General features: G+C 36.8%; 1 protein-coding gene across 1 annotated transcript; it reads left to right on the top strand.

Moving 5' to 3' along the window:
* The first annotated feature begins 7,791 nt into the window (after nt 1-7,791).
* Nucleotides 7,792-12,212, top strand: LOC146145338 (arylsulfatase-like). Its single transcript, XM_083390535.1, has 8 exons — nt 7,792-8,041; nt 8,118-8,273; nt 8,372-8,484; nt 8,711-8,930; nt 9,112-9,276; nt 10,082-10,219; nt 11,052-11,218; nt 11,883-12,212. Exons 1-8 carry the CDS (start codon nt 7,792-7,794, stop codon nt 12,210-12,212), a joined length of 1,539 nt encoding a protein of 512 aa, XP_083246661.1.
* Nucleotides 12,213-13,161: the final 949 nt, after the last annotated feature.

Here is a 13,161-nt window from a genome sequence, read left to right on the forward strand (position 1 = left end):
CGTAAAATACGGTAATACATTCTGGGGGTTTGGTATAATTCATTCACTCACAAAACATGGTTGGAAAACATTCCATCATGTGTTATTCCACCTTAACAATTTTAGATTGGCGGCCATATTAGTTTTAAAAGTTGGCACTGCGCATGTGCATGTCGAACTCGGGACTCGGGTAGTTTTACGTGGTCTTACTCGAGTCCCGAGTCCGACTCCGACTCCGCAGTCCTGGCCAAAACAGCCTCGCCCTAACGACCCTAGTCAAACTAGGGCGTCCAAACGTCGAAACCAAACCAACCGATACCAGACCGACGGTCTCATACCCCCTACCTACAGTTTCAGGCGTTATTTTCCGATGAATTTAGGACGTATTCTGGTAGATGTAGGCCTTATTAAGACGACTTCGATCTTATTCTGTACTGGATATTATCTCACATTTGGCATTATTATGTCGTTGATCTAAATACTATGGTTTTATAGATTTTTCTGCTATAGGTATAGTTGCTTTTAGGTCTTATTGTGTGTTCCCCGTCAAATGCACACCGGCATGCTCTCGCAATATACCGGGTGGGGAGCACTGCTTTATCACAGGTTTTTAAACTTTTGGCAATGCCGGAAGGGCAATTAAGTCAGGTCGCTACTAAGCTCTACAATTCAAACACAAATCTTTAAGTAGCTGTAGCTATCCAGTATATACACTTTAAACTCAAACAATATTATTGAATAAACATTCCTTTTAAATATTACGAAATTATTAATAATCACACATAATCACATAATCTAACATTAATTTTCATGATTTTGCCACCTAAATCGTAAGCTTTCTCGTCTATACTTTTACCATATAATTACGAACAGGACATATATGCTCTTCAAAAAGTCCAATCCAAACTTTGGGATGGACCGGCGTTTATCATGCAGACACCACGACTGCGCGAAGTAAAAGTTAACGTTTTTGCAACAACTGATATCGCATTTGGCATTTTAGCACCCCGAGCGGTTGTGTTCAATTGATTTTATTTACAAGAAGAACGACACAATTGACTGACCATTGTGCATCCAAGCCAGCGTTTGCGGTTGATTGGCTTACCAACACAAATACAGCTGTACCCGGTAACTTCACCCAAATCAGAAGCTAAAAGCCTGAGGTGGAACTTGTCATGCATTGATGACCTATTTACCATGGCTTGCCATACTCTAAAACCGTGGTCGGCAAAATGTGGGCCGCGGCTCAAATGTGTTTGTGTGGCATAGTATTTTTAAATTTGCTCAGCTTGGAAAGGCCCACGTGCTAAATATGATCCTGACAGCCTGTCGAACTATATTTTTGGCCAACTTAAACTGTATGTACCGTAATTGAAAATTTTTTGGCGCTGTGTAATATTTCACCTTAAATTCAAATATACGGAATCCGCCACTGTTTCGTAGTGGTTTTACGTGGGCCTTCAGTAGCTCTGAAAAGAGTACTTTGGGCCGCGACAAAAAAAGTTTACCAACCACTGTCTTAGGTCAACGGCTGACGTACCTGTCCTCATAAGCTGGACAAATCAAAGTTAGCTGAAATTGTTCTGGTAAGTCTTCGGAACGCTTGCCGGTTTAGCGATTGAAATATGTAGTTGATACGGGTAAGTATAGGCGCTGTGTGGCTCTTAAGGCGAGACCCGACGACTGTATAAGTGTCTTACGCGCCCCGTGTAGGTATCTGACTCCAAAGAGCAGGCCGCTAAAATACCTGCCCTTAACTTATTTAACTCAGTACAGAGTCACTTCACTACGGTCACTTTGAGTACAGAGTCACTTTACTACATATAGTTCGTTGAGTATATAATCACAAATCTCAGTACACAAGATAACATAACAGGGTGATTCAAGCAGACTTGGACAATTAGCAAATTTTAGCAGGAAAATGAAGTTAATTCTAGTTCTAATCTAATTCGGATTTTACCAAAAATTCTACTTTGTCCGACGGCATTTTTAGTCTATCAGTTAAAACAAAGAATTTAAATTAATTTTTTTGGTTGGAACGACTTGTATGTCATTTTTACAGTAAAAAAAGCATAAAAATTAGCACACACATTTAACCATTCATATTCTTATGAGAAAAAATTGTGATTTAAATTAAATTGATTGTGAATCATCAAATGTATCTCTAGTTAAAATTTGATTTTTTTGGAATTCGGTAATTCTAATTCTAATCTAATTTAAAAAAACTCAAAACGATCTAATTCTATTCTAATCTAATTTGGAAAAACTAAAATGCTCTAATTTCAATTCTAATCTAATTTTAAAAAGCTAAAATAAATGTAGTTGTCCAAGTCTGGATTCAAGCCGCTAGTATGAAAACCGTATTAAGTAGAATGCATTGCGAAACGCCGATACCGCTTGGTTCGGGTGCTGGTCACGTGCATTGTGACGTAAGTTGGGAAACGCAGTGGGGTAAGATAGAAAACTACCCCCCATCGCTACACTGGCTGAGACTAAAAGTATTAAAAAGTGTAATAACATTGTTATCTTGTAATTTAAGAACTATATTAAAAGAAAGGCTACCTACATTAACACGTACATTATAAAGAATTATGTCTATTTTTTTTTATTAACAAGACGGTGATAGCGTACAATCCTTTAAATAAGACACTGATATGTTCTAAATCTACTACAAGGACATCCTGTAAACAGTACAGTTATACAAGCGTATGCCACAACCATATCGCTAAACGAAAGCACGGCAACCAATTTTACATTTAACTAAGTGGCCAACCAGGGAGCGACCAAGAGCTACATACTGTGTAGCCTACAGTTAACCGCATAGAGTCACATCTTACACATGGGCAGAAATGATTAAAACTACGCCATTTCACATGTACAAATACTGTATCTTGCTCAACGTAATTTATTTTATATGTTACACACCAACATTTTTTATTTGGCACATGTTTTCAAAATACAACTGCCCCTTCCTTTAAATTAGGCTTTTAAAGTTCTTCTCACGAAGATCAATTATTTATAACTGTGCCGCAAAAAACGAAACTTTTTAAAATAAAAAATATGTTGGTAATGACTAAACTTATTACTTGTTGCCTATTAAAGCAGACTGGTATAGTGAATAAAGTGATTGAAAGTTTAAAACGCGTCTAATTTAACTAAAAGGAAACGAAAATATTTCACGATAATTAGACAAAGGCCAATTGTTATTCACAATGGGGGATTCGCTGAACAAAATTCAATGCCCTTATGCTTTTGAGATTCTCATAATAATAAATAGTAACGATATTAACATAAACGTAGGTGTAAATACAGCCAACCGACTCTGTAGTCACAGGTATGTAAAATTAACACAATCAATTTCGCTAAAATCTACACAGTTGCTTGTTTTATGTACTTTACATTGCCCGTTATTTTATTTCCTTTTACCCTTGAATATTAATGGAGTGCTGTTAGCAATTTCACAGGTTCATAAAACGATATTGCGTAGGGCTACAGGCTTAGAAAAACGAGTGACTCGGCTACCAGCTGCTTTTTATGTGACATCACAACTTGCACGGACATCACAACTTGCCTATAAGTTGTTAATTTGTTATGTGTGGCTGTTGACAGTTAACAAACTATACGTAAAGGAGAAAATAACGTACTTGGTCTTTTTTTGCTAGTATACCCTGATATATATATAAAAGCTTAAACAGTACATTTTATGATAATATTTGTGGGCTAACTTGTGTTATGTAAAACAAAAAAATGTTACTGTAACGTGTTTCACGTAGTATAATTCGTGAAAAGATAAAATTTTATAAACGCTTCCTTTTTAACATTTGCTTTTGCACAATGTTTTTTTTAATATATTTTATTTAACGGCTTTAATCCAATAAGACTAAAAGCGTCGCGAAATTCAACCGGTAGGGCCCAAACCATTCAAATACAAGTATAGGACTAGTTTACCTGCGACCAATTGAAGGCGTCTTGCTTTTTCACAAAAAAACATCTGTATGAATTTTCTCAAATGTCACTTTTGAAAGCCTTGTATACTTATTATTGATTATAGTGACAAACCTCGTTCGTAGAATATGAAAAGGTTTCTGAATTGGTCTATGTCAAGTGTGGGCAAATGTATTCAATGGTAGAGCCATTTGCAGAAAATACAAGTACCAAGGAGCCTCAAATTTATTTCAATACAAAAACGATAAATAATGCAAGATCAGCCGCTAAAATAACAGAATTGTTATATAACCAAACGCTAATAGCAAAACAACACGAATATTATTTATTAATATCAGTCGTTTGTTAACTAACTATTCGGACTCTATGTCTTGTGTTACAGTGTTACGTCAAACAAAATGCTGGCCTAAATAAAGAAAAAAAGGGAGAAACGTTTATAAACGGTACTCTTGGTAACCTTTACAATTTTTTGGAATTTTACGATTCAACTAGAAGAGCCACAAAAAACATGCCGAAGAGCCGCAGTTTGCCCACCCCTGGTCTATGTTATACAAGCTGTGATACTGTCAGATAAGTCTGCACATTACAGCACTTTTTATCTATCTCGGGTGTGCAGCGTCAAATGTTAGAAGTGCGAGTGCAACCCAGGTTGTATTAATGTATGCACATCTGAAGTACGGATTCCTACCGCGAGAAAGCGAAACAGGTTTAGTTTAACACAATTTAAACTACTGTATTGGCCTGTATGTTTAAACTATTCTTTGAAAGAGGGACAAAGTTTTATAAAAGCATGAGAAAAAATCGTGTTGAACATACTCGCGAAAACAATTTCCAATTTAGTATTCAAAACACGATAAAAATAAAGTTTGGCCACCCCATCCGTCAGAAATCAGTGCAGTTGTAAGCAAAAAGGTCTACGACAATCAGTGCATTCAAAGGATCAAAAAGTCCGACTTTTAGACTTTGAGGTCTTGGACAATGCACTAATTTGCATTAACAAATGTGCATAAAAAGATTAAGTTTAACAATACTTGACCCAACCAAACCCAAACGCTAACCAGCGCCCTAACCCAAATAATTCGCGATAATTTAATAATTATAACGCTTCAGGCCCCAATACCTCAATTTGTGACGTAATAATCTTAAATGCAATGGACGAGAAACCATCCGAGTTTGGGCTTTTTTCCCCAGCATTTAAAGAATTATTAAAATAACGCACATTATTTGGGTTAGGATTCGGGTTAGCGTTAGGGTTTAGGTGGGTCAAGTGTTATTAATCCTATCTCACATTTTTTGTTATCTTTTCTGAACTTTTAATGAATATTTTTAATTTATCTTCGCCGGGAGTTTACCTAAAGGTCCAAATCAGTGCATTGCCAGGACCTCAAGGTCTAAAAGTCTAGACTTTTCTGCTTATAAATGCACTGATTTCTAACGGATCGGGTGGTTTGGCGGTATATGTCATGACTAGATCTGTCTCTGGAAATAGTATTTACGATACAATCAGACGTATAAACTCGCCCTGTTTTTTGCTTAGCTTATATGTATTTTTAAGAAAAACAAGCCGTGGTCGGATTAAAGTGCTTGGCGGGCCGAATATGTTCCAGCAAACCTTTAAAATAGCTTTATGATCTTAAATAGTGCTTATTTGTTGCACCACACTAAATCCCGTTCTTTGCAATCAACTTTTTGTAAATGCTCGGGAATGTTTGTACTACAGTAGTCTATGACATGTGACGTTTCTTGGTATGACATGTGATGCTTCAGAGTTATAATTTTTTTACTGTAACTCTGCCATCAGATTAAAAGTATGGCATTTCGTTAAAATAATCTGTACCGTAGTCAAACAGTACGAAGAACACTTCAAAAACCTTTTTTAAAGGCCTAATTTGTTTGAAGAAAAACAACCACTTCGTATAAACTTTTTTGGTGGATATAAGCAGGAATTAATTAATTTTCGGTGAGATTTGTCAGGCAAAGGTTTTGGAACTTCTAAAGAGTGATCTAGATTCTAGACTAAAGGTTGGGAAAGCCAGACAAACCACGTCCAATCTTGCCAAATTTGGAAATCCCACAACTTAAAACAAAGGCATTGTTTTGACAAGCTGGTAAATACAGGCGAACAGAAGGTTTTGAGCTAACGTTACACTTAACAACATAAAAAAGCAACCCCCCTAAATTTCTAGATATAAAGGAATTTATAAAGATAAGTAAAACAAAAAAAAGTTGTTGGGTCTTTCCGCCACCTGATGGCATTGTTGAAAAATCACGTTAAACTTTGCCGGAATAAAACATATAGGGCGTTAATGTTGTTCGAAGGTTTAATTTAGAAAAACTATGTAACTTTCAATACTTAGCCAACATTTCAAACACGTTATAGATTCGGACAAAACAAGAAAGATTCCGTTAACTAAATTCAGAACAAAAAAGATTACATTAAATAAAAGATTTCGAATGGTATAGGCCAGGGGTCGGCAACCTTTCATATGCAGTGTGACAGTTTATGAATAAAGTTAAAATATCAACAACTCGTGTGCCAAACTTTTTTCTATGTTTGGTTTTGCACTGGCAACCAGGGCTGTGGAGTCAGCTAAAAACAACCCGATTCCGGCCAAATGTGCGATTTCGGAGTCCCTAATCTGAGTCCGACTCTACAGCCTGTATTTCACCCTTTTACGTAACTAATTTAAGATGGATATTCAGCAATCCACTCAAAGGGCTCATAGAAAATATGCTACCATATGCCATTCCACCTTAACAATTTGCAGTTTGCTGCTTTATCAGTTTCGAAATTTGCATGCGCACACGTCGGACTCGGGTAGTTTTACCTAGTCTTACTCGGGTCCCGAGTTCGACTCCGCAGCCCTGTTGTGATCTGCTAATTTACCAATGATCTGACATCTAATTTACGTATCTTGGAAGATGGAATAAAACCTAATTTTGTAAGGTAAATTATGTGAATATACCCCAACCCTGCTGAAAAAAGCACGTTTAACGTAGTAAACACCATGCCACTTTTAGGGCATTGTGACGTAATACAAACGGTCGTAAACAACAAATTTAACGCTAACAAAAATTAATGTTCAACAAAACAATTAAAACATAAATTTGTGACACGAACACTGCAAATCGAGTTGGAAATGGGTGCAACCATTTAGTTAGCGCTACTGAGGTTATAATAATGTTAACGAGGTGGTAATGATGTAATAGTTGCACTTTCATCAGGTGGTATAACATGCGCATTGCGCGTTGAATCATTTGGCGCGTCCTTAAAAATCAGCGTACCAGGGATTGTCGACCCTCATATACGCCGTGCTAGGCCCGCAGACCTTGGCTTTCCCAGGTCTGCCGGATACTCTCTTTTAGGCAAGAATTACGACGTAATATGTGATGTTTGTTCTGCGGTAATTAGCATTATCACAAAATTTGTTAGGCCACTTATTTTGTGCTATGACGCACTTGAACGCTACCCTGACAAGCGTGTTTTACTCTCAAACAGAGACGTTATCTCAAAAAGAAAATATGATTAAAAAATTATTTTTGAAGTTGGGGATAAAGAGGTTTAATTATTAACCGTAGTTCTTTTACGTCAAAGACATTGTTCGTGGTATCCAATATCTTAGCCAAGTTCAAATTGTTTTGCTGTAAGCATCCTGCTATTTTTACCGCGTGGTAGATTATAAATTTGAAGAAGTTAGGCGATAGACTGTGCCGCATTTTACAGAGGTATATTGCAACCGCTGTAGACATTTTTAAATAATTCGGGAAAGCAGAAATAGTTTAGCAAAATCTTAAAGCAACGTTGACCGACACAATTTTGACACAACCTGTATTACTTTTCTACACTTGTGTAGGCACGGTTTAGCGATGTTGTACAACAGCTGTCTTGTCCTCATTGTAACGCTTTCGCTAACATGTTTTGGCATTGGCAAAGCGAACAAGCCAAATTTTGTTGTTATCTTTGCCGACGATATGGGCTACGGTGACATACAAAGTTACGGCCACCCCACCCAGGAAAGGGGACCGATCGATATTCTGGCAGACGAAGGCATGCGTTTTACCCAGTGGTATTCCGCTTCATCCGTTTGTTCACCGAGCAGAGCAAGTTTACTGACGGGTAAAAACTGCATTTGTTTATCAACTATTTAATGACATTCATTGTACGACTGAATATATTATATTACGTACTACAGGAAGGTTGCCCATAAGAACCGGGGTTTACGGACCCAATGGCAAAAGAGTATTTCTTACCTCGTATTCTACTGGCCTTCCTAAGAGCGAGACGACATTAGCTGAAGCATTAAAGGAACATGGTTATGCCACTGGAATGGTTGGAAAGTGGCATCTGGGTATGTGTAACGCCTAAAAATGCCGATTTAGAGAGCAGTAAATCATTTCCAGGCGTCTGTATAACGTTATTTATGATTTTATTTATTATTACATATAGGAATAAACGAGCATACCGTCAACGATGGAAACCATCTCCCAATCCATCATGGATTCGATTACGTTGGAACAAACTTGCCTTACACGTTATCGTGGACGTGCGATCCAAATCAGGTAAAGTGTTTTACAAAGATTGTAAAAATTAATACTTCCATTCCGTAAGACTGATTTAGCGTTACAATGGCCTTAATAAAAATCATATGAATCGAGTTTAATTAAGTCAAGGTTTTAAAATGACTTGGAGTTTGTTATTTTGATATATTTCAATTAGACAAATACCTTTTTTAATCGACATTTCACAAAAATACTTCAACAGAATTGTTTATGTTTTTGGATGCAGTTTTCGGTGGCCGAAATGGCGGAAAGGTGTTTCCTTTTTAGAAACAAGTCGTTTATCGAGCAACCGATTCATAAGGAAAAGCTCACTGAACGAATTGTTGACGACGCCCTAGATTTTATCGATGAAAGCCGGAATCGGCCTTTCTTCCTCTACCTGTCCATGCCACAACCTCATGTCTCTATGATCTGCTCGGAACAGTTCTGCAACAAGTCCAATCGAGGTCTTATAGATTGGCCAAAATAATTTAATCGGGTTAAACTTTACTTCAGCAGTTTGTGGAACCTAAAAAGTTTCAACCTGCTATGTTTTATCCTTTAACAAGCACGATCCCAAGTAGAAATCAAGCTGAAAAATTGACGAAAGAATCATTTCGGTGACTTACAACAATTTTGTTTGTCCAGGTATTTACGGCGACCAGATAAACGAGATGGCTTGGGCGGTGGAAAGTGTGGTGACAAAGCTGAGAGACCTGCAATTGGACCAGAACACTTTAGTGCTCTTTGTTTCTGACAACGGTCCGCAAATTGAGTTGTGTCTTCACGGCGGCTCAGCGGGTCACCTTAAGGGTAAGATTAGGCGGCGAAATTGAAACCCCGATTTTTCATGTTTTTTCTCCTTGCCCACCAATAATTATTTTTCTAATATTTCTCATGATGGCAAAGGCATTGGCTGGTCGAAATTAGAGCTTTGATAAATATTTGTTGTGATCTTGTTTTGTCATTTTGCGGCATAAATCAGTTCATTGTAGTCTTTCTACGTATAAACGCAGAGCGCCTGACAATCACATATCTTAAAGTACTCTAAAGGTCTTTATTTTTGGATCGATGTTGCCCAATCTGTAGGTTATAATCCCGAACGGGATATTTCGATTGGATGAAATTTGGAAAAGATATGACAAGCCAATTTTAAACACTCAACAGCTAAATGTAGTATATCGCCATTATGACGAACTTTTTGTCATTTATTTATATCCAAATTATTACCTAAAAATGATATATAAAATCCAATAAGTTCTTCTTAGAGCGGTTAACCTATAGAACTAGCCTATTTTGCGACCTTTATACTCTCGGAGATAGTTACGGACCTTTCGAGATTATTACTAAGTGTAAAAGGGCCAAGGATGATTGGGAACCACCGGTTTATGTATCAACGTTTTGGTAACGACCATTGGGCGTCCAGTTTAAACGACGTCGTGGTTTTGAAGAAGTTAGAGATGTTTTTGTGGTTCTGGAAACAGTTTTTAGACCTTCTTCTGACCGTTTAAGTCTTATTACGACGGGGTTTTGCTTTATTCCTATACAACCTGCTCCGGACTAACATGTATTAGTCGCATTTTAAAGATTTTCCAGACTGTGTTTTTCTATTTTCAAGGAACAAAGTTCACAACATGGGACGGCGGTATGCGTGTTCCTGCTATTGCATGGTGGCCAGGCACCATCAAACCTGGTACAGTGAGCGACGAGATCTTGAGCACAATGGACATTTTCCCAACCCTTCTACACTTGGCAGGTATGTGTATAAAACCGCAGGTGACCATCAAAATTTTGTAAAAATTTACACGTTAGGTCAAAATTTGTCAAAATTATTTTAAGTCAAAAATGACACATAAATTGTTTACAAAATTAAAAAAAAATATATAGTCAGCTTTTTGTAATTGCTGTACAGTTAAAATTTTATCAAAACAATTTAGTTTTGAGTTAAATTCAATGACACTTTCACTGTATTATACCTTCATTACAGCAATACGGTATACGCGAGCTTGCAGAATTACCCACCCAGGCTTAGTTTATCGTACAAATGTATTGAACTGTATTTGGTGCCTTTTTTCGCTTTTGATTCGCGATTATTCCATTTCCTATTTCGATAACTAGGTTCTTGGTAATTTACTGCAATTATTTTTACGTTGTTTTTCAACTGTTTACAGTTTACACAATATTTTCTTTATAAATAATCAGCATGTTGTTTTTGTTTTTGAATGACAAAAGTATCAATTAAGCATTTTCATCGATTTTGCATAAAGCCGAAAGATAATTGATTTGCGTTCGACCGCTAGTCAGTAAAATATCAAAAACGTTTGGTTGACGACGCCAAGACACAAATGCAGTACGGTACTTTGAAAAACAAACAATGTGTTGTTTAAATCAATATATTTCTAATTATAGGTCAAGATTTTGTCAAACAAATATAGTTTTAGGTCAAAATTTTAATTTTTTTGGTCAAAGTTTTGTTTTATTAGGTCAAAGTTAATCACCCTATACTTATGAGGAATTATCGACAGAAACATTGCTGCACCATGGTACGTTGCTCTGTTTATTTCCAACATGTATTTAAATCTATTCAGGTATAAACGAAGGATCCAAAGCAGTACTGGACGGGGCTCGCTTCGACCACGTTTTGCTTGGACAAAACTTACAAGAAAATGTACAAGGCAAAGTTGAGCCAACGCATGAGATTTTGCACCTTTACTGCAGCAACAGATTGATGGCTGTGCGCTTCGGGCGTTACAAGGTAAACGGTCATACATATCAGAAAAACTGTGAACGCTTATAACGTCGTTAATTGCCAGCGACATTTGACATAATTGATGACTGTCCTTTCGGACGCTTCAAGATAAATCAGTACTGGATACTAGAAAAATGTAAACGCTTACAGAATGCAATACACCAGTTAGGCTGCTGTCCTTTAAAATTGTAAAATTTACAAAAGTAACAATATTACAGGTTGAAAAATTGAAAACTTTTCTTTTTTAACTTAACCAACGAGATAAATGCTATTCTCTCGAGCTTATATTTAACTTTTTTTCAAGATCAATGAACACCACATAATTCCCAATTTTTGTTTACCTTTTGGAACCCTTTTTTCTTTTTTGGTCACTATAATGGAGCGCTTTAAAAAACATAAAAAATAGCGCAATTAGATAAGGAACAACAGCTGCTCTGAAATCACAATGTCACCTTAAACAAACCAGCCATCCACTGTGCACATGTTGTCGAAAGTTTTATTAGCAAAATTTTTGCATAAAAGTTTATTAACCAATGACTTGAAAAGCCCTTTAAAGCACCAAGGACACATAAAAGTCTGTCACCTCATGTGACAGTACAATTTCCAGAACAAGTAGAGACCGTAACATTTTTAAACAACCCTCTCTTAACGAGTGGTTGTGGTTTTGCAGCTCCATTTCTACACGCAAGACTTGTCTTTGCTTGATGACGCGGTGGCCGCTTGCCAAGAAAATAACGGTGTTCCGCAAGAATTTCGCATTGAATTCAGTAACTGCGATGAGGTAATTACTCATGACCCGCCATTGATCTACGACATGGACTCTGATCCTAGTGAAAGATACCCACTTGATCCGGCCCAGCATATTGGCACACTGGAGCGTGTTAACGAGTTGATAGCAAAGCATCGCGATTCCATTGAATATGTTCCAGGTCTGTATGGCGATACAATTGACGAACTTCAACCGTGTTGCAATCCACCAGAATGTAGGTGTAACTATTAATCGTTTCAACTGTTTGGTTTCGGTACCAGGATATGGTTTGTACGTGAATGCTTTTTGCACTGGTTAATAATGTGTTAATTTTGTAAAAGAAATGAAACGTAAATGGTCCTCCTTATTTCGGTGAATACACTTAATCTATTTGCAAGGCTTTTTAATGATCTGTTAATAAAATAACTCTCTCTAAAAACAGAATTACTTAGTTTGACATATTCAAAAAATAAGTGTGACAAGTACTAAATATTTAAAGCAGTAAAATAATTTTAGAAAGTCAACGATTTTTAGTTTTAATACAATATTCTAGGTAACCTGAGGAAAAGGGAGAGATTATGATTAAACGCGCCGAAGGAGTCGATAATTTGACAAATTACATTCTCTTATCTTCTGATTTTGCGGTTTTACTCTCTTCCTAAATTATCTCCACCCGGACAAAGTCCAAAAATTTCACCCCCAGAAATAGTTGAACAGAGAATATTTTAATAGAATATTCTGAAAAATGAAACCTGACAATTGTGCTTCAGTTTTTTCTCCCAATTGGTTTAAGCAATTAAAAAATGTCGATAATACATTTACAATGATATTTTATGGTTTTCAAGCTTATGATAAAAATCACGCTGGTACCAACTTTCAAAAACAATTGCTGTATATTCATACGTAAACGTAACATAGCTTTCCAAAAAATTAAATCAAAAGGAGAGTTCTTAAAGTTACCATTGGATTACGGCATAAGTTCGAAATGACTGCCTTTGTGTGACTACAATTCTCGTGTTAATTTCTATTTTTCAAAACTTAAAACTACCCTTGAAGACGCAAGTAAAATCCTCGTGGCAACGTCGCGGCACATCTGGCATGGTCTCACGGCACACCAGTGTGTCGCGCGGCACACCGGTTGCAAAGCACCGCACTGATGTGCTGTTTTCAAACAACTTGACAAGACTCAAGTCGTTTGTGG

This window comes from Ascidiella aspersa, chromosome 5 (genome assembly GCF_963924565.1).
Source record: "Ascidiella aspersa chromosome 5, kaAscAspe10.2, whole genome shotgun sequence".
Classification (NCBI taxonomy): Eukaryota; Metazoa; Chordata; class Ascidiacea; order Phlebobranchia; family Ascidiidae; genus Ascidiella; species Ascidiella aspersa.